The sequence below is a fragment of the Oncorhynchus mykiss genome, chromosome 13, assembly GCF_013265735.2.
Source record: "Oncorhynchus mykiss isolate Arlee chromosome 13, USDA_OmykA_1.1, whole genome shotgun sequence".
Taxonomy (NCBI): domain Eukaryota; kingdom Metazoa; phylum Chordata; class Actinopteri; order Salmoniformes; family Salmonidae; genus Oncorhynchus; species Oncorhynchus mykiss.
In genome coordinates this window covers 41,324,967-41,351,199 of record NC_048577.1, presented here as the reverse complement: position 1 = coordinate 41,351,199, position 26,233 = coordinate 41,324,967, and the positions used below count along the sequence as shown (strand labels likewise).

The window sequence follows — 26,233 nt, the reverse complement described above, 5'->3', positions numbered from 1 at the left end:
ATGCACAGGGACTGCATGTAACAATTTCCAGTGAAAAATACCCATTTAGTGGAAGAACTGTACAGATCTATTTTAATGCGACCACGTTTTCCAAAATATCTGCTCCAAATGAAGATTCAAAGATGTCTGCAGAAAGAATGGGATGTCAGCTATGACATGACACCCTGAGTTTGAAAACAACTATTTTGGTTATTGAATTACAGTAAGTGAAGTGGATTCAAACCCATTAATGAATTACATCATGGGTCTCTGATCTATACTACACAGAAATGCAGAATCATGAATATGAATGTCATTCTCCTTACATTCTCCTGGACATCACAGCGCAGAGTACAGTAGAGTAGAGTTCAGTACAGTGCAGTAGAGTAGAGTAGAGTAGAGTAGAGTAGAGTAGAGTAGAGTTCAGTACAGTGCAGTAGAGTAGAGTAGAGTAGAGTAGAGTAGAGTTCAGTACAGTGCAGTAGAGTAGAGTAGAGTAGAGTAGAGTAGAGTAGAGTAGAGTTCAGTACAGTGCAGTGCAGTAGGGTACAGTAGAGTATAGTTCAGTATAGTAGCGTACAGTACAATATACTGTACTCTACTGTACTATACTTTTCTTTACTGTACTGTATTGTATTGTATTGTACTGTACTCTACGGTGCTCTACTCACTGTACTGTACTGTACTGTAATGTACTGTACTGTGCTATCTTAATGATATGTGGGTTTTTGGTAATGGAATTACAAGACAAAAGGCCATATTTCTTAAACGTAGAGAATACAAAACAATTTCTCCAAAACGAAATATTGATATTAGTTGGCAGTGGTCTTTAGGTCAACATGATTGAATTTGAATGTATCTCTAATACATTTTAATACTTTTTTCCCTAGATGTTTCTGAAGACATCTTTTACATCTGTTTGACAAGAAATTAAAGTCTTTACTTATGCCTCCTTTTTAGGATGAAAATGATTTAAAAAATATGCTTCCATTTCCCCATAATATAGAATATTAGCTTTCATTTGACACCCAATTTGATATGCTCCTATGAACTTCATGTTGGTGCTCATGGGTCCTTTTACATGGAAATGCTCAGTTTGGACAAGAGTCTTGAGGATTGGATAGTTTGGACAAGACTGAGTGATTGAGTTATTGTTGTTTTGAGTCCAGTTGTCAGGTGTTTTGAGTCTGTCTGTAACACAGCACTCCAAAGGCCTGTCATAATTAGAGCCATGCTGCAGATTAAAATCCTGTTCTGGCTGTTCCAAACATCATTGCCTTATGACCTGTGTGTGTGTGTGTGTGTGTGTGTGTGTGTGTGTGTGTGTGTGTGTGTGTGTGTGTGTGTGTGTGTGTGCGCGCACACGTATGTATTGGACCGGCTTGACCTGATAAATTATTCACTGACATTTGCTTCTTGGTTCACGGCAGGGCAATTAGGCTGGATTTGAAAAGACATCATAAATGTCTGTGTGTGGGCGAGGGCAGGCGAGGACTGTGGGAATGAGCATCAGCATGAGTAAGGCTGTAAGGCTGCCGCTGTGTGCGTACGCTCAGACAGTTGTGTTTGTTGGGAGCTAGCAGCAACTCCTGTAATTAAATCATTTATAGGGATTGTTTATGACTCTCATATCAAAGTAGAATTTAAGCTGTGTGTGTGTGTGTGTGTGTGTGTGTGTGGTGAATTTAAGCTAAATCAGTACCTGATGTTTTCCATTGTGTTTCAGACTCAGTCTGGATTTAATTCACAGCTTAACCTATTTACAGTGCAGCCTGTTACCATGCTATGGGTGCTCTGTGGGTGAGATCTGAGCTGCTGTGAATAAAAGGTCGCTGCTATGCAAATAAATAATGCCATAAAAGCTAACAGGGTGTTTTTCTGCAAGCAGCGAGTGGGCACTGGTTAAACTCTCACCACATGTTTAATTAACAGCGAGAAGAAAAGTAGAAAGTGTAGCATGGAGAGAGAGAGAGCTACGGGGGGCAACTTCAATTTAGGATCCTCATTTTAAATGGCTGGAATGCTCAATTCTGCGTTGGCAGCCTCCCCATAAGCTGTGTGTGTGTGTGTGTGTGTGTTCGGGCTGGAAATGGCCAGGGACCTCACAAGACGATATTATCACAATACTTAGGTATCGATACAATGTATTGCGATTTTCACAACTATGTATGTATTGCGATTTTCACAACTATGTATGTATTGCGATTCGATGTTCCAAACATATTGCTCTGTATATGTCTGCTGCAGAGAGACAAGCGACTAACTGCATGAGAAAAACAGTTTTTGATCAGTTAGGGAAATAAAAGTGCTGAAAACATGTTGGCTCACTGTTTAAAAAGAACAAGCTATAGGATGAAAAATACTGGAGTTTTGGCACAGGTACAGCCAGATGACAAGCGCCAGCTAACGCTTCCTAGCAAAACCAAAATAAATGACTAATTGATACTTGGAGTCAAAGTATTGATATAATATCATCCATAATAATATTGCAATGTGTAACTAAATCCATTTCCCCCAATCAGTAGTCTGTCTATGTGTGATGTCCTTAAACAGTCTCCCATAGAGCAGCTGGTGGGAGCCTTATTGCACACAGCTCAGATCAGACTCATCCTAGTGACTACACATTATACACAGAAAATATCATAATGGTCAAACACAACTAACCAGCCAACTGTAAATAAACTACAGGCATGTTTTAATTATCATCGAAGGGGTGAACACACAGCAGTGTGAACTAGTACGTACTCCTACATCTTTTATTCCCATGTTACTTCTGAAAGAGTTATCTGTGTGTTTATTCCTGATAAACACATTGTAACTGGAGAAATGTGTATTGCACATGCCAGTGAAACGTTGTGAATGGGAGAGATGGTGAGAGAGGTGTCTTGCTGTCGGATGCTGGTTCTAGGCAGGTGTCAGCTGTCAGGTGTGTTCCAGTGTGTAGTGTACAGCAGGATTATACAGTAGGCGGAGTCATGGCTGGATCCCATAATAATAGCCCCGGAACAGAAGGCCACCTGCAGGACTGCTGCTTTCAGCACTGAGTGGGCCTGTCTCTGTCTCCTCTAATCCCCCCCACCACCACACACACACACACACACACACACACACACACACACACACACACACACACACACACACACACACACACACACACACACACACACACACACACACCCACACACATACGCGCACACACACACACACACACACATACGCGCACACACACACACACACACACATACACACACACACACACACACACACACACACACACACACACACACACACACACACACACACACACACACACACACACACACACACACACACACACACACACACACAGACTGACAGACACAAACACACACAGGTTCCCACCAGCTCCTCCGAACTGGCAGTTCTCTCTGCTGTAAAGAACACAGCCTACCACCACTGTGTAACCAGGAAGCCAAATATCACATCGGTGACTGTACTGTGCTGGTTGAAAACAACATGCTTACTTACAGCTGCTGTGAGAATCCTAAGGTCCAAAATGATGATGATTTAGTTTTTCCCTCAAATGTCTGAACATCATTAGCGGAACTGAAACTTGGACACATAGCTTATAAAAATCTGTTCGCTTGGCTATAGTTTCAGTACAAGGTACTGTACAACACATCATATTTCTCATATGAAGTACATGTTATTGTATCACTGTGTACTGATGTGTCCCCTTCTCTCTTGTGTGCAGCTGATCCCATCGATGTGCTGCGGGTACTGGAGCTGTCGGACAACATGGAGGGGGTGTCCATGGAGGCTGGCCTCTGCACCAGCAGGAAGGACATGGAGGAGACAGACATGGCCTATAGGATAGACAAGAAGATCCAGCTCAGTGCACCCACCAAACAGCTCTTCCCAGGTAACAACAATCTGTAGAGATGTAGTTCACATCCAATGAGTCTGAGTTATGGTGTATGTGTGGTAATTGCAGTGAATCCTAAGCTTCACTGTAACACAACGGACCTGACTTTGTTCTCCCTCTTCTCCATGGGTGTAGGTCTTAGGGTGTAGTAGCACAGGCCATTATTATTATTCATTGAAGTTCAGATGTGTGATATTGTTATTTTGGGAGTGGCAGTGGGTCTTGCCAGTGTGGGAGTTCCCAAAGTGGTCTGTTGCTACCTACTGTGTTCTCCACTGTATGACTGACTGTATGACTGACTGTATGACTTAATCTATGACTGACTAAATGACTGACTGTATGACTAACTGTATGACTAACTGTATGACTGACTGTATGACTGAATGTATGAGTGAATGTATGACTGTATGACTGACTGTATGACTGGCTGTATGACTGACTGTATGACTGACTGTATGACTGGCTGTATGACTGTATGACTGTACCGCTGGCTGTATGACTGACTGTATGACTGACTGCATGACTAACTGTATGACTGACTGTATGTCTAACTGTAAGATGAAATGTTTGACTGACTGTATGACTGTATGACTGACTGTATGACTGTATGACTGTATTGCTGACTGTATGACTGTATTGCTGACTGTATGACTGTATTGCTGACTGTATGACTAACTGTGTGACTGACTGTATGACTAACTGTATGACTGACTGTATGACTGTATGACTGTATGACTGTATCACTGACTGTATGACTGACTGTATGACTGACTATATGACTGGCTGTATGACTGTATGACTGTATCACTGACTGTATGACTGACTGTATGACTGTATGACTGTATGACTAACTGTATGACTAACTGTATGACTGACTGTATTGCTGACTGTATGACTGACGTGTGACTGTATGACTGACTGTATGACTGTATGGCTGACTGTATGACTAACTGTATGACTAACTGTGTGACTGTCTGTATGACTGTCTGTATGACTGACTGTATGACTGACGGTATGGCTGTATGACTGACTTTATGACTGTATGACTGTATGACTGACTGTATGGCTGTATGACTGACTGTATGACTGACTGTATGACTGACTGTATGACTGTATGACTGACTGTATGACTGACTGTATGACTGACTATATGGCTGACTGTATGGCTGTATGACTAACTGTATGACTGACTGTATGACTGACTGTATGACTGACTCTATGACTGTTTGACTGACTGTATGACTGTATGACTGACTTGAATATTATTTCATTGGATACAGAAATTGCATTATGTATTTTTATATAAAAAACAGTGTCGGGTGCAACATTATTTTAACATATCAGAGAACAACAGAGTAGAAAAGGTCAACCATATCATCCACACCAATTGTTCCCCCTTCCCCCCCAGACTCGTTGTTCCCTGTGGACTTCTCCCTGATGACAACAGTGAGGGCAAAGAAGGACACCCAGTTTTTCCTGCTGTCTGTGTATGATGAGCAAGGTGTACAGCAGCTGGGGCTGGAGGTGGGCCGCTCGCCTGTCTTCCTGTACGAAGACCACCAGGGACAGCCCTCCCCGGAGCTCTACCCCATCTTCAAGAAGATCAACTTGGCTGATGGAAAGTGGGTACTACCCCTGGCCTGATGTCCTTGGCTCTTGACGAGGACTTCTTCTCAAAACCCAAACTCTGTAGCCCCTGATTCATGATTGACACATATTGACATGATTGGGTCAGATTCACCTGCATCGTGCCGTTTGGTTGGCCATTGGGTATCACTGAAACCTGACCCAAAATATGCAGTTTCCTTAGTATGTGATCTCACTTGAAAGTGTGCTTGACCCTAAGGGACCTGCAGCCATAGAGGACACACATAGATCACGTTAGTACCATAGAGTTCTTGGCTCACAATATAAGGTCAATGGCTTGACTTGAGCCTGTAAAATACTACAATGTGATTCAATGCATTTGACCTTAGAAAACCCTTCCTCAGAATACTGCATACAGGTGGTGCCTCCTTCTAACTGAACCCAAGTGACCTACATTCAACCTGACACTACATCTGCATAATAAAGATGTACAAACCCATCTCCAACTCTCTGTCTGTCCAGGTGGCATAGAATAGCCTACAGTGTGGAGGGCAAGTCAGTCACCCTGTACCTGGACTGTGAGAAGGTGCAGACTCTGGAGTTACTGAGAGGGGACAATCCCCTGGTCAGCACGGAGGGGGTGATCGTGTTTGGAACACGACTACTGGACGAGGAGGTGTTTGAGGTAGGACACCAGGGCGAGGGAGTCAGGGTTGGGTGTGAATGAAGTAGTGTCATGGACTGTATGTAGGATTTGGTATGTATGTACTGTAGTCTCATCAGTAGCAGAACACAAACTGGTTCATTCTGGTATTGGATCTGAGAAACATCAGTATTATTTGTTGGAACTTGTCTTAACTGGATTCTTGGCATAATGTAATATTCACTCACTCATCTTTGCTCACTCCTCGGAGCATAGCTCCTCGACAAATGGATCTCCACGCCGTCTTATTCTAGGCCAGGTCCCAGGCTGATGTGTTGTTGAGTCCCAGGTCGTGTATGTCGTTGTCCAACTGGTTGGATGACCTGGTTCTCGGTCTTCCTCTTGGGCCTGGCCAGTTGGGGGATGATTCCTTTAGTATAAGGGCAGGCTCCAGAGGTGGGATTGATCTGACCAGGTGACCGAACAGTCGGAGTCAGGAGGCTCTGACCAGGGAGGAGACGGGGATGGTCCATCTTTTGACGTATTGTGGAGTTCTAGATGTTTTACTTAAAAAAAAATATTGAACCTTTATTTAACCAGGTAGGCCAGTTGAGAACAAGTTCTCATTTACAACCGCGATCTGGCCAAGATAGAGCAAGGAAGTGCGACAAAAACAACAACACAGAGTTACACATGGGATAAACAAACGTACAGTCAATAACACTATAGAAAAATCTATATACTGTGCGTGCAAACAAAGTAAGATTAGGGAGGTAAGGCAATAAATAGGCCATAGTGGTGAAATAATTACAACTTAGCATTAACACTGGAGTGATAGAGGTACAGATGATGATGTGCAAGTAGAGATACTGGGGTACAAATGAGCACAAAAATAACAATATGGTGATGAGGTAGTTGGGTGGGCTATTTACAGATTGGCTGTGTACAGGTGCAGGGATCGGTAAGCTGCTCTGACAGCTGATGCTTAAAGTTAGAGAGGGAGATATAAGACTCCAGCTTCAGTGATTTTTGCAATTCGTTCTAGTCATAGGCAGCAGAGAACTGGAAGGTAAAGGCAGCCAAAGTAGGTGATTGGCTTTGGGGGTGACCAGTGAAAAATACCTGCTGGAGCCCGTGCTACGGGTGGGTGTTGCTATGGTGACCAGTAAGCTAAAAGGCTGGGCTTTACCTAGCGAAGACTTGTAGATGACCTAGAGTCAGTGGGTTTGGCGACGAATATGTAGCGAGGGCCAGCCAACAAGAGCATACAAGTCGCAGTGGTGGGTAGTATATTGGGCTTTGGCAACAAAACGGATGGCACTGTGAAAGTCTACATCCAATTTACTGAGTAGAGTGTTGGAGGCTATTTCGCCGAAGTCAAGGATCGGTAGGATAGTCCTTTTTTCGAGGGTATGATTGGCAGGATAAGTGAAGGAGGCTTTGTTGCGAAGTAGGAAGCCGATTCTAGATTTAATTTTGGATTGGAGATGCTTCATGTGAGTCTGGAAGGAGAGTTTACAGTCTAACCAGACACCCAGGCATTTGTAGTTGACCATATATTCTAAGTCAGAACCGTCCAGAGTAGTGATGCTAGTCGGGAGGGTGAGTGCGGGCAATGATCGGTTGAAGAGCATGCATTTAGTTTTACTTGCATTTAAGAGCAGTTGGAGGCCACGGAAAGAAGTGTGGATGTGGTCACGCCATGTGATGCCCAGTATGCGGCAGAGGCACTCGGAGTCAAAGGCGTCCAGGTGACGTGTGAGGTCCAGGGTGAGGGTCAATGACGTGTGAGGTCCAGGGTGAGGGTCAATGACGTGTGAGGTCCAGGATGAGGGTCCATGACGTGTGAGGTCCAGGGTGAGGGTCAATGACGTGTGAGATCCAGGATGAGGGTCAATGACGTGTGAGGTCCAGGGTGAGGGTCCTCACGTCGTGGGGAGGTGTAGTCTTCCCCAGTGATAGTCCACCTTAGAGTCAGCCTTGGCTTCATCAGCAATGGTGTCATACCACTTCTGTTTGTCCCTTATTCTTATCTCGTAGGTCAAGACGGTCCAGGGTCAAGTCATCCTGGTTCATCCGAGTAGAATATCATTTTTGTTGAGGTTTCGCGGCAGTAGCTCTCCGGTAGCTTGTCTGGATGTGGTATCAAATACTGGGATCATCTACACTGAGTGTACAAAACATTAGGAACACCTGCTCTTTCCATGACATAGACTGACCAGGTGAATCCAAGTGGAAGCTATGATCCCTTATTGATGTTACTTGTTAAATGGCAGATGAATGGTGTAGATGAAGGGGAGGAGACAGGTTATGTGTATGTGTGCCATTCAGAGGGGGAATAGGCAAGACAAAATATTTAAGCACGCTTTCGAACTCGGGATGTGGTAGTAGGTGCCAGGCGCACCGGTGTCAGTGTGTCAAGAACTGCAATGCTGCTGGGTTTTTCACTCTCAACAGTTTCCTGTGTGTATCAAGAATGGTCAGTCATCCAATGGACATCCAGCCAACTTGAAACAACTGTGGGAAACAATGTTGTCAACATGGGCCAGCATCCCTGTGGAACGCTTTCAACACTTTGTAGAGTCCATGCCCCAACGAATTGAGGCTGTTCTGAGGGCAAAAGGGGGTGCAACTCAATATTAGGATGGTGTTCCTTATGTTTTATACACTCAGCGTATACGAGCCTTTGCCTAGACAATACCGCGAGGAGGTTAGCACTCTGACTTAAACCCTAATGCAATATACCTACTATAAATTCTATTTGTAGCCCTGAAGACATTATTTTATTGAGGCGTGAATGAGATCCTCTAAAGCCACAACGGACAAGATTAAAATAACCATTATTTCCATGTGAGCTTAATTCATCCAATATGCCTGTTAGACCAGTGGAGATACTCACTCGGGTCATATATTAGCTGAATATTCTGACATGAACCCGCAGGGGATCCCGATCCCATTAACCTTGTTTTAACTTGGATGACTTTCTCTTCTCATAACCTCATTTCTGTCCCGGCCCATAAAAATGAAAGAGATGGCACATTCCATCACATACTTCACTAATTGTGTTCAGTTTTGAACATGCAGGCTGGAGCAGTATGTATTGTTGCTGTAAGCTTTAATGGGGTGTGAATGGGAGGGGTGGAGAACAGTTGAGAGTGGAGCAGCAGATAGGGGAGGACTAGGTTGTTTGCGGAAGGGAGTGGGGGGGGGGGGGGGGGGGGGGCAGGTACTGTTCAGACATGCTCTGATTCGGCCACATCTTTTCTACTGTGATCAAATACCTGGAAATGACCCTCAACATTTATATTTGTATGAGTGAGTTTGGATGTTTTGGAGAGTGTGTGTTAGAGGTGTTGACATTTGAACAGACAGCTTTATATTTTGACGTTTCAGAGTGTGCGTGAGTGTGAACATGTGTCAATGAATGTGTGAGTGTTGTTCATGCCTGCTGATTGGGAGGATTGATCTTGTGGGAAGAGGAATTTCCCAGTCGTCAGTGTTTATCCCTACGGCGACACTCGTCAGGGCTGCTGTCCTCATCATTATCCCTGAGTAGCTGTGGAGGGCAAAGGTCACATATTTAATGATGGCTTGGGTTGTTTGAGCTTGGTGAAAGTGTTTGGGGAAATAACAATGTCATTATGGATCCTTAAAATTGGAATGGACACTGAAGAGTGAGTTATGATGTGTAGTTAAATATGTGAATAACATAATGTGTGTGTGTGTTTCTGTGTGTGTGTGTGTGTCTGGATGTGTGTGCCGTACATATGTGCTTTCAAATCAAACAATAAAAAGATAAATGAATTCTAAGTGAAGCTCATATTCTTTTATTTTCATTTCCCTAACCCTGTTCCATAAGTCATTCCCAATGTCTCTCCCAGGATAGTGTGCAGGCCTAGTCCATTGTAATTCCAATGCCGCTCCACTCTCAATTCAGTAGCCTCCAGCATAAAGAGAGCCGAGTAGAGCAGCAGTCCTATTTCTGCTCATGTCCGCAGACCCTGAGACACAGAGGGGGAGAGTAGGAGGGGGTCACAGAGCACACACCCTCCCATCTCTCAGGCCCCTCAGGGTACCATCCCAACCCAGATTTTGCCCACTTGAGACATTGCAAAAGTACAGATGAAGGGATATTATCTGGCCCTAATGGGTTAATGTACACAAACTTCAGTCTTCTCAGCTTTCACCCTCTCAGAACCAGGTGTCCCCTGATGTTCTCACGTAGACAATAACTGTACAATCTCCCTCCAGCCACGCCCCCACACAATAACCTCCCCTCCCGCTGATGGCTTAACTTTACAGTCTTCTTTCTGCAATTAAGCAATGCTTCCCCTGAACATTCCTTGCATAAAACAACTGTAAAGATCCATTTTCACCCCAACCCCATCTTTCAAAACATCCCATGAATCATTCCTCAGGCTGCAAAAAAAAAAAGCGTCCCTTTGACATCCTTATGACTAATACCCGTCAATTATCAACATACTCTTTAGCATTCTCTCTGCTCTGCTCTCTCTGAATAGCCTAAGTGAGTGAGATGCCAGCTCATGTGTCCCATGTTGAATGGCTGTGGGTCAGGGCTGCGTTGACCTGGATGAGGCTGGTACTGGGGGAGAGATTAGAGGTTGGCCTTGTTCGCAGGCCCGCTCTGTTCCCAGGACCCAGGAGGGATCCAGGGGGCCAGTGTTCCGGCCCAGTTCCCCCAGCGTGGGAGAACATAGTGTGGGAGCTTGGGGACGGTGGTCAGCCCCTAATGCCTCTATTGCTTCCAGATTGCCTTCAAATGACTGTTGGTGTTGTTTACACACGTGCAGAGCCACGGACACAAGAATGTGCACGTACATACTGTACACACACACGCACACACACACACACACACACACATGCACGCACACATACTAAAACAATCATTTAACTGTCCACAAGTCTGAATGTATTGTCTGGGCTCTGTGTGGGCTGTTTGTGTGTTTTTTTGCCTCGTCTCACAGTTAGATATGATCCAGCCCAGTGTTTATGTGTAAACAACATCTGACCGTGTCTGTCTGTCTGTATTAGTCATTGTATTATTGCTGTGAGTAATCAGGCCTCCTTAGAAAACATTCAGAGTTTTGGTGTTGGTTTGGCTAGATGTTGGGTTCTTATCAAGCGTGTCTTACAGGGCAGTTTTGCTATTGATAGAGGAATCTCATGGATAGCGGGAGAGATTGGAAAGGCTGCATTAGTTAGTCAAGGTCTGTCTGTTGTAGATGCATTTCCTCCTTTCTAAGGATTGTATTCAGATGTTTTGACATCTGTTGCCCTGCAGGCTAGTAAGAAGCTGAGTATTTCTTCTTGTTTACTGTAGTGAGGTGAGGTGTAGTCATATTCAGTGCAGTGTGTGTTGTTGTTGTTGTTGTTGTTGTTGTCAGGTGTTCAAGCAGCGAAGCCGGTAATACCCTATTGTATTTCTTCTGGTTCATTATTATTATACCGTATTCTTCCCCCCAAGAAAAATAACATGCAAATTCCTGTGAGATGGTAAGTCTAGGAGGACACAACTTGGCATGATGGTAACGGCCCGTGGGTCACACCCTCTCTTGCAATCCCATGCCAATTGGCCACATTGTGGCACTTTAACAAGTGATTGAAAATGCTAAATCGTGCTACTCAGCAGTTGTGATGGAGAGTCATGAAATTTGGTGCATAGGTCCCACTCCTCACAAGGAACAAATTTGCCTCATGGACCTATAAGGTCCGCCATGATGCCTTTTCCAACATTTAGAATGATGTGAAAACACTTAAAACACTACTCCTCTGGCACTGAATGACTGATCTGCATAAAAATGTATATATGGCATCTATGGAACAAGCTCTCTCAATGAACTATTTTTCAGTCTAGTATGTCAAACAACATGGCAACTGCTGACCAATAAACATTCACATGGACCTGATCTGGCACATAAATAGATATAAATACGACATAGATATTCATATTGTAATACAACTTGGTACATAGGTTCCAAATACAGTTTAGACTCAACGTATGCAAGCACATTTAGATTGACCACATGGTGGCGCTATTTTTATTTTATTTAACTAGGCAAGTCAGTTAAGAACAAATTCAAATTTTCAATGACGGCCTAGGAACAGTGGGTTAACTGCCTGTTCAGGGGCAGAACGACAGATTTGTACCTTGTCAGCTCGGGTATTTGAACTTGCAACCTTCCAGTTACTAGTCCAACGCTCTAACCACTAGGCTACCCTTCCGCTATAATGGACACATATTTATATTTCTTGATCTGTTTGACTCAGAGTGGTGAAATTTGGCACACATGCTCAGGGATATTAGTCTAGCTAACGTATAAAATGTGGTTCATTTTGTCCTGTAAAATGGAAGAAGCCTCTTAAAGTGGTCAATATCATAAAAAATAGTTCAAAATACATTAAACTCATATAGCATGAGATCTGATTGATTTTTCGTTCGCATATCTGCGAAGAGTGGTAAGGAGTACAGAGTACAGCTTATCCTTGGGCAATGTGTCCAATTTGTCTTGATGGTGGCACAGTGGGCCCACAGCTTGAACCCCGGAATTGCTGCTTGCAGCTATATTCATTGTTGTTGTTGTGTATAAACCTGTTGGTCCTATTAGCCCAGAGAGATACAGACTGTATAACAATGCTACAAAGGAGTGTTGGTTGACTCCTAGTTCAGGCCAGGTCTAGCCACTGTTTATGGAGTGAGATCTCATTAGTGGAGAAGAGGTGAAGTCCGTTCACTGTGGCTTTAACAAGGTCTATATAATAAGGCCTTAATTGGCTGCTATGAAAGGGAAAGGGAAAAGGGAAAAGAGAATACCACAACTGAAATGTATCTTCCGCATTTAACCTAACCCCTCTGAATAAATACCAGCTAACTAGCGCCACAGTGCAGGCCTGGGCACCATAAAGCAAGCCCACACTTCCAACCACTCTAGTCCTATGTTAGTCAATGGAGCAGCTCTATTGGCTGAAACGATGGTATCAAAGATCCATTACATTGAATACAGAGTATCCAATAGTACAAGCCTGTTGGAGATTCTTCTTTCTTCAGTGGAGCTGAGCCTGTGTGTCGCTATGGGAACTAGACAGCACTGTGTGACTGTGACCTGATGCTCTTTGTTGGTTTTTGTCATCAGCACTTCAGAGGAGGAACTGTATTTTTTATTTAACTAGGTAAGACAGTTAAGAACCAATTCTTATTTACAATGAGAGCCTACTGGGGAACAGTGGGTTAGCTGCCTTGTTCAGGGGCAGAACGACAGATTTTTACCTTGTCAGCTCGGGGATTCGATAGAGCAACCTTTCAGTTACAGGCCCAATGCTCTAACCACTAGGCTACCTGCCGTCTCTCTCCCAGACTGTGGCCTAAGTCATCTACACACGTATTCTCCTGAGATATTTGCAGCCACTGTAATGTGCTGATAGAGGGATAAGGATGACTCCATGTCTAGAGATGTGCTCTGTGGCTCTGTGGCTCTGTACTGTAATGCTGTACATCTGCTGCGCAGGGACAAAGTAGTTACGAAGCTGACCAGCCGGCCGGCGCCAGCTAGGGGGAGCGGGGAGGGATACAGTACCACAGGTGGAACAGGGCCTTTGATCTTTGGCTGAGAATCTCTCTCTTTCTCTCTCTCTATCCCTCTCTCTCTTTCTCTCTCTCTCTATCCCCCCCCCTCTCTCTCTCTCTCTCTCTCTCTATCCCTCTCTCTCTTTCTCTCTCTCTCTCTTTCTCTCTCTCTCTCTATCCCCCCCTCTCTCTCGCTCTCGCTCTCTCTCTCTCTCTATTCTCCCCCCTGTCTCTCTCTATTCTCCCCCTCTCTCTCTCCCCCTCTCTCTTTCTCTCTCCCTCTCTCTCGCTCTCTCTCTCTCGCTCTCTCTCTCTCTCTCTTTCACTCTCTCTGAAAAGGTGTGGTAGAATTTGATGTTAATTGGGTTTTTCATCTCTGGAGCATTAACTGTTGTGTAACCTACTAGTTTATGTTGGCTAAATACTGGCCTGAGATCTGTGCTCGGTGAGATCTGAGTGAAGCACTAATAAAAAGTGCTTGGTAATGAGTTGGGGACCATTTAGCTGGGTGTGCTAGCGTGTGTGGACTCAGTGGGACCAGAGGGAGACCGGGGGGGGGGGGGGGGGGGGGGGGGGGGGTCTGTCTGTGTGTTTATGTGTACACACACTCTGGCCCTCCGGGGCAGGCTGGGGATGTAAAGGGGTGTTTGAAATGGGAGTGTGACAGAAGTATTTGACTGTTATGTGTACACTCAGCACCCTGCTAGAAGCCTGGGAACAGAGGGGTTGTGGGAGCAACAGTCACAGTAGTACTGGCCATTTTATACACACAGGATATTCACATGTGAAACGGCTTCAGCTCTATTAAACACATTCTCTTAGTGGTATGGCAACATCCTACAGAGCATTCTGTTTCCCAGCCATTTTCATCCTGGTCCTCCGAGGCCGTCGCAGTGCTTCTCATAGACTGTCAGAGTGATGTGCTGATCTTTTCTGTCCCTGTATGTTTGTCTGTGAGGTTAACATGATGCTTATATGTTTTTCTGTATGCTTGTCTGCCTGCCTTTCTGGTGTATGTGTGTGTGTGTGTGTGTGTGTGTGTGTGTGTGTGTGTTTTCCAGGGAGAGATCCAGCAGTTGTTGATTCTGGAGGACGCCCAGGCGGCGGCTGACTACTGCCTGCACTACATCCCTGACTGTGACTCTCCCCTGTCCTACAACAGGCAGGCCCAGAACCCTGAGCAGGTCAGTACTCCAGCCACCAGGGGGAGACACCCTCTCACATACACACATACTCACACAGTACACACACACTATTCCACTTCCCCTTCACCTGTCTTGTTTTATTTATCATCCATCCAAAATATCCTCTTCAAACTGTAACAGTATTTATTTATTTCGGTCCTCTTTTCTCTCGATGTATTTCTCTCTCCCCTTCTCTCTCTCTCTCTCTCTCTCTCTTCTTTCATATATGTATGCAATGAAATAATCTGTTATACAGTAGTTGATGATGTGGGTTTCTTGCTGCTAGCAATGAAACCAGGTTGTAATTCCATCTGTAATTGGTGAACAGGGACACTGTAGATGCTAACATGACACACACAACCTTACAACCTCAGTGAAACTGCAATAACTGCACCTTCAATAAAACCCAGATGGTCCTTAATCATAATTTGATTATGGAATAGAGAGTGTATTTATCTGGACTGCTTTAGAGTTGAACTCACATAGCGATATTTCCAGTTTGAGTTCTCTCTATGCTGGCTCAGTCAGGGCTCAACATTTCAGAGATACAGTTTCATGTTGAGGTTTTGTGCAGGTCCTGACTACACAGCATAGTGCTGGCTGCTACAGCTGCTTCCTCAGCCCCTTGTTTCTCAGCCAACAGATTAAACGATGAACAAGCAGCATGCATATCAATAAGGTCTGCCAGAGACCTGCCCTGCCCTCTGTAGCCCAGCCAATCCCAGCCTTGGCCATTTACTGTATCACATGATTTATCACTACCCAGTCTTCTCGGCCTAAGGGCCCGGAACACACCACTCAAACACAGGGAGGCCAGGCCAGAGCAGAATGAGACATCAGTCAGCCAGCATCAGAAGGAGCTCCTCCCTCTGTCTTTGATAGTGAGCCAGCAGCAGAGTGGTGAAACTCTACCATGGCAGTGTTGAGCTGCTTCAGCTTGAACACACACAGCCAGGAGCCCGTAAATATCACAGGATATCACCACTTTGGCTCTTCCCCTCTTCACCGGGCCTGCTTGGGCAATGGGATACACTTGGGAGAGATGAGTTATATTATGATGTATGTGTGTGTCTTTATGTTTGAGAAAAGTGTTTTGGAGAGAGGGAGAGAGGAAAAGTAAGAAATATTGATTCATGCGGCCCGCAGGGAGATGCTGTCAGGGTCTGTGAGAACAGTGCTCTGTGTGTAGCCTCCTATGCCTGGCTGTGTGTCTGGGTCTGGGTGTGTCCAATTCCTGGCGCTGCTCCTGGGACTGTCCATCAGTGTCAATCAGACGTAGAGCGTGTTGGCTATTCTAGATCTACAGCTGAGAAACCTGCTCTGTGTCCAAGACCTTGTCAGCATCACTCACTCTACACACTTTATATCCTCCTCACACTGACCCTGTTTACAAACCATCACAATCTCCTCATCAACGTATTTACCAGAGCAGATCTTCAACAACGATCTCGTACAAAGGTCTTCAGTAATAGTGACAGATATGGATATGAGTTAAAAAAGGACATGAATGACATTTATGTTTACATATTTTAACAGCCCAACAGGGTCATAAACACACTGACCCCTGACCTCATGAGAAAGTATGTCCTCTCTGTTGACAGGCCAGTGGTAAACAATGATAAATAAACAGTAGTCTCATTCAAGACTACTCTGTGTGTGGTGTGTGTGTGTGTGTGTGTGTGTGTGTGTGTGTGTGTGTGTGTGTGTGTGTGTGTGCGTGCGCACACGTCATGTGTGCGCGCCGTATGTATGTGACCGGCTTGGGGGGGAGGGGGGGGGGTCTTGATCTATGCCTGGTCCTACTGGATGTGTGCATAGTGTCTCTCTTCTCTTGGCATGTTATGTTTCAGGTATTTCACCATGTTGTTGTTTCTCTTGTTCCTGCCCCACCTCCTCCCATGCCCCCCCCCCCCCCCCCCCCCCCCCCTTTCATAAAAGACCTCTCAACTTAAACCTGATCCCATGATACAAAGCAACGAGCCAGAGGAGCCAATGAAACGCTCCAAAAAAGACAGGAAAGGCAAAAAGGACAAAAAGAAGCGTGACAAGAAGGGGAGGGGCAAGAAGAGAAAAGAAGGAGAGGCGGGCCCAGAGGAGGAGGGTTTCATCCAGGTGTCCACTGTTTTGCCTGAAAAACAATCTCAAGAAACCTACTATCCCACTGAAAAGCCATCTACGATGGAACTGTTCACTCCTGAAGCTGTCACCCCATCTGAAGCCCCTGACCAGACCACCATGATCCCAGAGAGGCCCACACACAGGCCTGACTCTGACATTGAGGACCCCTCCGTGGTGCCCAGTGCACTGCCTGAGTCAAAGGTCACTGAGGAGGTAGACTGAAAAGTTACAATGCAGCTCCCCTCCCCCTCCATCCCATCCCTAACAGAGCACTGACCCACTCTCCCAGAATGCCTCATCTACACCCTCTGTCAACCTGCTCCTCTCCTCACTATGACCTCTAACCTAACCAGCACTACCCTAATCACCTCCTCCTCTTCCAGGACTCACAATGGAACACGGAGAATCCCTGCATCCCTCTAGATCTAGATTAAGTAGAATATGCAGACAATCTAGAATTTAGACTATGTTCTACACTGTGTTATAACACATAGACAACTGTGACTCAATTGTCGCAGTAGTTGTTTATGGGTTGCAAGACATTAATAGGACACTAGTTCTGTCTTTAGTAGTACCTGTAGTTGAACATACATATCTGAGTAAGTGGTATGTATGAGGTGTTGTGTGTTGTAGTTTTTCTGTGATGTCTCCTTGACCTAAGCTATACATGTATCCAAAACGGTATGCCTCCTGTGTTGCATTCAGTCTTTCAAAAGTTGTTTTGTCAGCAAATATGTTGGTAAAAAAAAAAGTCTCCATGATTGAACTCTCTAAAGCTTATCGTTTGCTACTTTTGCTAATTTGCTGAATTAGCTTATTTTCTTACTCTGGCTGTAATGGCTGTCACAGTCCATGTTATGCTGCCATCACTACCTGGTTGTGAAATATTCCATCACCATAGAATGATTAATAACACACCCTGAGGCTTGCTACATGTATGACCTGCCTATTCCCATAACCAACACCTGTGCTGCTAACTAGCTTAGCAAACTGTATGCTGTGATAGGCTGTGTAAAATGGAAGCCCTGGGCAAACTCAGTGGACTGGGCAGACAGACAGACAGACAGACCATAATGTTTCCCAGTGTCTCCGTGGTTTCTGTTACCATGGTTCTGACCTTAAACGCTCTGGCCTTGTGCAGGAGGAGAGGCTGGACAAAAAGCCCCAGATGGAGGAGTTTGACGACAACTTCTACGGCGACCTGTACGATGACCTCGCCGTCTCCATGGTAACAGTGGGTCCCAATATCAGCGAGTACGAGGTCAGTTGAATTGAGATTTTGATGTACTGTATGTTCATATGGTGAAGCTCAGTTTTAGCACCAATGTCATGTTCTGTAGCAGCTCAGTTTTTCATGTGGTCAATGTCATGTGGTCAATGGCATGTGGTCAATGTCATGTGGTCAATGGCATGTGGTCAATGTCATGTGGTCAATGTCATGTGGTCAATGTCATGTGGTCAATGGCACCATGTGATTTACTGGCATGTTGTGTGGACTCGTAGGCTGTAGAGTACGAGGACATAAGTAACGAGACAGAGAACCAGGAGTATGAAGAGTATGAGACGTACGAGGACGGATATGGCTTTGCAGAGAGAGAGGGGGATGATACCTGGGATGGAGAGGTAGGACTCATCAATCATTCAGTTCAACTGTATTCACTCAGAGACTGCTGAGACTGCTGTACATGACCTACAACTGCTGTACACACAGTAGGTCATCAATCACCTCACACGTCTGTTCATGTGTCTGTCCGTCTGTGTCTGTCTGTGCCTCAGGCCAGTGGCAGAGCACTGAAAGGAGAGAAGGGAGAGCCTGCCATCGTTGAACCGGTGAGCTTGAGTATTCAGACATAATATTGCTAATGGAAATCCATTTTAGGCCCTTAAGATTTTATTTTAGGATTTTTCTTTCAAGTCGGTGTTTTGTTCATGTAATCTTTATGACTCTATAAAGACTATATGGAGTATTTATGTTGAAATATCTCTGGTATGTACTGAATGTGTTTATATGTCATTGGCATATCTCTGTGATGTTGTGCAGGGTACACTGGTGGAGGGAGCAGTCGGCCCCCCAGGACAGGAGGTAAAACCCCTGCTCCAAGTCATTACCACTACATCATATTACATTGATACTACATTGAAACTACATTGAAACTACATTGATAGTACATTGAAACTACATTGAAACTACATTGAAACTACATTGATCCTACATTCATAACTATTACTCCATTGTATTGCCCACATTGTTACTACATTGATTCTACATTGATATTACATTTAAACTACATTGAAACTACATTGATACTACATTGAAACTACATTAATGCTGCATTGATACTACATTGAAAATACATTGAAACTACATTGAAACTACATTGAAACTACATTGATCCTACATTCATAACTATTACTCCATTGTATTGCCCACATTGTTACTACATTGATTCTACATTGATATTACATTTAAACTACATTGAAACTACATTAATGCTGCATTGATACTACATTGAAAATACATTGAAACTACATTGAAACTACATTGATATTACATTGAAACTACATTGATCCTACATTGAAACTACATTGATCCTACATTCATAACTATTACTCCATTGTATTGCCCACATTGTTACTACATTGATTCTACATTGATATTACATTTAAACTACATTGAAACTACATTAATGCTGCATTGATACTACATTGAAAATACATTGAAACTACATTGAAACTACATTAATGCTGCATTGATACTACATTGAAAATACATTGAAACTACATTGAAACTACATTGATACTACATTGAAACTACATTAATGCTGCATTGATACTACATTGAAAATACATTGAAACTACATTGAAACTACATTGAAACTACATTGATCCTACATTCATAACTATTACTCCATTGTATTGCCCACAGTGTTGCTACATTAATCCTACATTGATATTACACTGATACTACATTGAAACTACATTGATAGTACATTGATATTACATTCATACTACATTTAAACTACATTGAAACTGCATTGATACTACATTGATACTATATTGATACTACATTGATACTACATTTAAACTACATTGATACTACATTGATATTACATTTACACTACATTGATACTACATTGATACTACATTTAAACTACATTGAAACTACATTGATACTACATTGATACTATATTGATACTACATTGATACTACATTTAAACTACATTGATACTACATTGATATTACATTGATACTACATTGATATTACATTGAAACTACATTGAAACTACATTGAAACTACATGCATACTACATTGAAACTACATTAATACTATATTGATACTACAGTGATACTACATTGATATTACATTGAAACTACATTGAAACCACATTGATAGCTATTACTCCATTGTATTGCCCATATTGATACTATGGACCAGTGCTGATTGACTGTGTGTTTATTCTCCAGGGTATTCCAGGTGGACCAGGACCAATGGGCCCCCGAGGACCCAGTGGAGACCCAGGTGATTTGGTGAGTATCCTCACCCGTGGAGTATTGACCCATAGTGGACTGTCCTCTGGGACAGTATGACCACAGTTAGGGTCCACAGGAACTGTCCTCTGGGACAGTATGACCACAGTCAGGGTCCACAGGGACTGTCCTCTGGGACAGTATGACCATAGTCAGGGTCCACAGGGACTGTCCTCTGGGACAGTATGACCACAGTCAGGATCCATAGGGACTGTCCTCTGGGACAGTATGACCACAGTTAGGGTCCACAGGGACTGTCCTCTGGGACAGTATGACCACAGTCAGGGTCCACAGGGACTGTCCTCTGGGACAGTATGACCATAGTCAGGGTCCACAGGGACTGTCCTCTGGGACAGTATGACCACAGTCAGGGTCCACAGGGACTGTCCTCTGGGACAGTATGACCACAGTCAGGATCCATAGGGACTGTCCTCTGGGACAGTATGACCACAGTCAGGGTCCACAGGGACTGTCCTCTGGGACAGTATGACCATAGTCAGGGTCCACAGGGACTGTCCTCTGGGACAGTATGACCACAGTCAGGATCCATAGGGACTGTTCTCTGGGACAGTATGACCACAGTTAGGGTCCACAGGGACTGTCCTCTGGGACAGTATGACCACAGTCAGGGTCCACAGGGACTGTCCTCTGGGACAGTATGACCACAGTCAGGATCCATAGGGACTGTCCTCTGGGACAGTATGACCACAGTTAGGGTCCACAGGGACTGTCCTCTGGGACAGTATGACCACAGTCAGGGTCCACAGGGACTGTCCTCTGGGACAGTATGACCATAGTCAGGGTCCACAGGGACTGTCCTCTGGGTTTGACCGTAACCAAAGATTGACCACAGCCTACACAAACAGGTCAGGGATGCTGTGACCTCACTGTGGTCTTGACCGTGACCTTCCTGGGCTTAAGGGACTAAAGGACTGGTGATGACTCATGTGTGGGTTCGACCTAATTCTCTCTGTTGGACTGTGTGTGTGTGTGTGTGTGTATGTGCGTGCCTTTGTGTGTTTGTGTTCCCTCCCTGAAAACCGCCTCGCTCCCACAGACACAAACCAACAGATGCTCAGTCGTCTCTAGTGGTCTAAAGGATTTTTAATGATGTTGTTGTAGTTGAAAAACGTGGAGGTCTTCTAGGTTTCACCTCAAATCAAACACATCAAATCAGATCATCAAACAAACTCTTTCTTCTTTCAAAGCAGATCAGAAACAAATGTATAAACAGTGTTCCATAATCCTGCCTATTTACAATATTTCATCTTCATTGTTTGTTATGCCTTACAGTATACAACAGTATTCTCAGTGTGACAGATACTGCAATAAAGGTTCCTATTGAGCCTTTGTCTCTGCTGCAGAGAGACTAGGTGATTGTCAGTTTGGGATTAGCTCTAATTCTTTATGAGGTGCTTATGGGTACATTAGGCTTCTGATAGGGGCATCAAGCGGAAAATCATCAACTGTTTCCCCTCCTCTCTAGAGACAAGCGAATTGATATGAAACAAAGAGTGAGTGACATGCCCTCTGGAACTGAAGCAGAGGTTGTTTTAACAGAGATTGGATTTCAGGGATCATTCTCATGTGTTTAGCCTTACGTCCACATTGGAACACTCCCACTGTACATACTTGTGTTTACAGCCCTGTATTGTACATACTTGTGTTTACAGGCCTGTACTGGACATACTTGTGTTTACAGGCCTGTATTGTACATACTTGTGTTTACTGCCCTGTATTGTACATACTTGTGTTTACAGGCCTATAATGTACATACTTGTGTTTACAGGCCTGTACTGGACATACTTGTGTTTACAGGCCTGTACTGGACATACTTGTGTTTACAGGCCTGTATTGTACATACTTGTGTTTACAGGCCTGTATTGTACATACTTGTGTTGTTCACTGTATAAACCCTCATACAGTCACGACTAGTATCCTCCTCCCTCCCTCTCTCTCTCCCTTTGTCTCTCTCAGGGTCCTCCAGGACGTCCTGGTTTAGCTGGGGTTGATGGGATACCTGGTCCTCCAGGAACAATGCTGATGTTACCAGTAAGAATTAGATAAAACTCTCATTATTTAAACTTCCTTCAGCTGAACACACTCTCATTTTCAGTTCCCATTGACTGTGGCTGAATCCCAAATCACTCCCTTCCCCTCTGCCCACAATTTGAGCATTCACGCGCGCCTCCCCCATTTGCACAAGTGTCCAATAGCTGAGGGAGAGAAAATGATCGAAGGTGTAGGGGCTAATTAGACCCTCAGATAGCAGGGCTGCAGACTTTACTATCCTGACAAGCACTGAAATATTTTTGTAGCTTGTGCAATTTCATACGAAAGAGATGTGCCTGATTATATGCCACATGCACTTTTTTTGTCTGATTTTGAGACTTGACACAAATACCTCAAAATTAAATATTTAACTCTTACTGAGGTTTATATCTTGTAAAACGACAGGAGGGATTTGTTCATTTGAATTTCATGCTGTTTTATTATTTAAAAGTGAAACATGAGTTTCAGGTCAAGAGTGTGCCCAGGGAGAGCCCTCCGAGGGAGTTGGTAGGGGTGTGGGGGGTGGTTTTTGGGGATTCCCCATATGTGAAGCTGTCCTGAGGGAGGGCAGTGACAGCTCTGAGCCACTAGGTGGAGCTGTGAGATTGAATGCTGATGAGGCCAGGTGAAATCTACATTGTGTATTCCCATAGACTTATACTGCGTGTATTTAGGTTGATCACTCTACCCCTTCCTCGTGTAGTTCCGACATGGTGGTGATTCTCAGAAGGGGCCTGTGGTGTCGGCCCAGGAGGCCCAGGCTCAGGCCATCCTGCAGCAGACCAAGGTAACGTCCACCTGTCCACTACAACTATAACTTGGAACATCATTACTGCTTTTACATTAGAAATTAGCCTTAACTTATCTAACCATGTCCTTCTTACCCTTGTTTATTCCAGATGTCGTTGAAGGGACCCCCAGGTCCACTGGGTCTTACAGGGCGACCCGGCCCACTGGTAGGATACCCACCTAGTTCAAACCAAAGGCCACAATCTTAAATTCTACCTTATTCTCTATCTACACCTGGCAGATACTCCCGTATCTACAGTCCACCACAACCACATTGACCACAGACCATTTTGTCTCCATGCACATACAAACACTCAGCAGTCTGATCATCACTAATGTAACTTAACAGGATTTTCTTTATATGTCCTTGTTTGGTTTGACTGTCTTTCATCTCGGTGTTTAGGGTCTTACTGGTCCCTCTGGACTTAAAGGTGACGCTGGAGATCATGGCCCCAGGGTAAGAGGATATTCTATTTTGACTTGCTACCACAGAGCAGTCAAGGTCCATTTAGATTTTGATGTATCCTGCTGGTCTCACTCTCTCTCTGTCCCTCTCTCTGTCCCTCTCTCTGTCCTCCCCCCTCCCTCTTCATCTCTCTCCTCCTTCTCTCCCCCTCTCTCTGTCTATCTTTCTCTCTCCTCCTCCCCCTCTCTCTGTCTATTCTCTCCCCTTCTCCTCCTCCCCCCTCTCTGTCTATCTTTCTCTCTCCTCCTCCTCCCCCTCTCTGTCTATCTTTCTCTCTCCTCCTCCTCCCCCTCTCTCTGTCTCTCTCTCTGTCCTCCCCCCTCCCTCTTCATCTCTCTCCTCTTTCTCTCCCCCTCTCTCTGTCTATCTTTCTCTCTCCTCATTCTCTCTCTCTCTCTCTCCTCCCCCCTTTCTTTGTATATTCTCTCTCTCCCTCCCTATCTCTGTCTATTCTCTCTCTCCTCCTCCTCCTGCTTCCCCCTCTCTGTCTATTCTCTCTCTCTCATCCTCCTCCTCCCTCTCTCTATCTATTCTCTTTCTCCTCCTCCTCCTCCTTCCCTCTCTCTGTCTATTCTCTCTCTCTCCTCCTCCTCCTCCTCCTCCTCCTCCTCCTCCTTCTCCTCCTCCTCCTCCTTCTCCTTCCCCCTCTCTGTCTATTCTCTCTCTCATCCTCTTCCCCCCCTCTCTATCTATTCTCTCTCTCCTCCTCCTCCTCCTTCCCTCTTTGTCTATTCTCTCTCCTCCTCCTCTCTCATCCTTCTTCTCCTCTTTCCCCCTCTCTGTCTATTCTCTCTTCTCATCCTCCTCTATTCTCTCTCTCCCCCTCCTCCCTCTCTCTGTCTATTCTCTCTCCTCCTCCTCTCCCCTCCCCTCGCTATGTCTATTCTTTCTCTCATCCTCCTCCGCCCCTCGCTATGTCTATTCTCTCTCTCTCCTCCTCCTCCTCCCCCTCCTTCCCCCTCTCTGTCTATTCTCTCTCTCTCATCCTCCTCCTCCCCTCGCTATGTCTATTCTCTCTCTCTCCTCCTCCTCCTCCCCCTCCTTCCCCCTCTCTGTCTATTCTCTCTCTCTCATCCTCCTCCTCCCCTCGCTATGTCTATTCTCTCTTCTCCTCCCCCCCCCCCTGTCTGTTCTCTCTCTCTCCTCCTCCTCCCCCTTTCTCTGTCTATTCTCTCTCTCTCCTCCTCCTCCCCCTCTCACTGTCTATTCTCTCTCTCCTCCTCCTCCCCTCTCTCTGTCTATTCTCTTTCTCCTCCTCCTCCTTCCCCCTCTCTGTCTATTCTCTCTCTCTCTCATCCTCCTCCTCCCCTCGCTATGTCTATTCTCTCTCTCCTCCTCCTCCCCCCTCTCTCTCTGTCTATTCTTTCTCAGGGTCCCCATGGTACCCCAGGTCCTGCAGGACTCAACGGGAAGTTAGGAAAGAGGGTGAGACTTCTTAGTGAGCTGTGTGACATTGTCGTCATGCTCCAGATACCCAACTGTGGACTGTAACGCTATACAGATGTTCTGAACTGTTGTTGTACTCCTTGATCAGATACAACCAACTGTTACTACAACACGTATTTTCTCTCTCGCCTGGCCTGTCCATTCATTGACAGTAGTGTCAGTGGTAGTGTGTAGGTTATGAGTGTTAGAGTGTGCTGTGTCCCTGGCAGATGGCTGTGTTACTCTGTATGTGTGTCCTCTCCTAGGGCCGGGCCGGAACGGATGGAGGGCGTGGAGCACCGGGGGAGACAGGGGGAAAAGTAAGCTTCCTAAAATCACATTTCATCACAGTGCAGTGGGTGAAAATCAGAGTAAATTGTGTTAAGGCAGAAACTCCGCAGCTCAAGTTTGCTTGTGTGTAGTGTACTGTACCTGCACAGTGGATAGTTTGTTTTGGGATGAACTGCACTATTGTTGTGTCGGGCAGTTAATCTGACTGATCCAATTTACTATGTGTTCCATCGAGGTAGCAACAGGATTGTGAACAAATGAATGTTTCCACGGGAATTGTCGAATGAGGTCTTCATTTTCACTTGCTAAATAACCCTAGAGCTATCAGAGGTTCTAATATTGAGTTTAGTAGCCATATTAACCACGCCAGCGATTCAATAGTTTACAGCTGCAGGAAGAGCTTGGCAAATAAATGACGCTCCCCTGGACAGCAGTGTCTTTATCGGTCAGAACAGTGTTCCAGAACAGCTAACACTCTGGGCTCGCAGTCCCAGCCAGAGACACTACACACACACACACACACACACACGCACGCACGCACGCATGCACGCACGCACGCACGCACACACACACACACACACACACACACACACACACACACACGGAAGCCAGAGTATTAGCTGTTCTGTCCTGTTCTGTGCTAAAACACTGTTCTGACAGATAAAGACACTGCTGTTCACACACA

At 44.9% G+C, this 26,233-nt stretch overlaps 1 protein-coding gene across 2 annotated transcripts in view; it reads left to right on the top strand.

Moving 5' to 3' along the window:
* Positions 1–26,233, top strand: part of col5a3a (collagen, type V, alpha 3a) — an 80,508-nt gene that overhangs the window by 11,786 nt on the left and 42,489 nt on the right. Inside the window, exons 2-17 of one of the 2 annotated variants that reach the window (XM_036941103.1) lie at positions 3,713–3,880; positions 5,292–5,505; positions 5,993–6,155; positions 14,757–14,879; positions 16,818–17,210; positions 18,139–18,258; positions 18,501–18,620; positions 18,774–18,827; positions 19,039–19,080; positions 20,463–20,525; positions 22,503–22,577; positions 23,281–23,364; positions 23,477–23,533; positions 23,770–23,823; positions 25,204–25,257; positions 25,524–25,577. In XM_036941103.1, coding sequence (XP_036796998.1) covers positions 3,713–3,880; positions 5,292–5,505; positions 5,993–6,155; positions 14,757–14,879; positions 16,818–17,210; positions 18,139–18,258; positions 18,501–18,620; positions 18,774–18,827; positions 19,039–19,080; positions 20,463–20,525; positions 22,503–22,577; positions 23,281–23,364; positions 23,477–23,533; positions 23,770–23,823; positions 25,204–25,257; positions 25,524–25,577 — 1,838 coding nt within the window. The remainder of the gene's footprint in view (positions 1–3,712; positions 3,881–5,291; positions 5,506–5,992; positions 6,156–14,756; positions 14,880–16,817; positions 17,211–18,138; positions 18,259–18,500; positions 18,621–18,773; positions 18,828–19,038; positions 19,081–20,462; positions 20,526–22,502; positions 22,578–23,280; positions 23,365–23,476; positions 23,534–23,769; positions 23,824–25,203; positions 25,258–25,523; positions 25,578–26,233) is intronic. The other variant, XM_036941104.1, reaches the window with a different exon arrangement.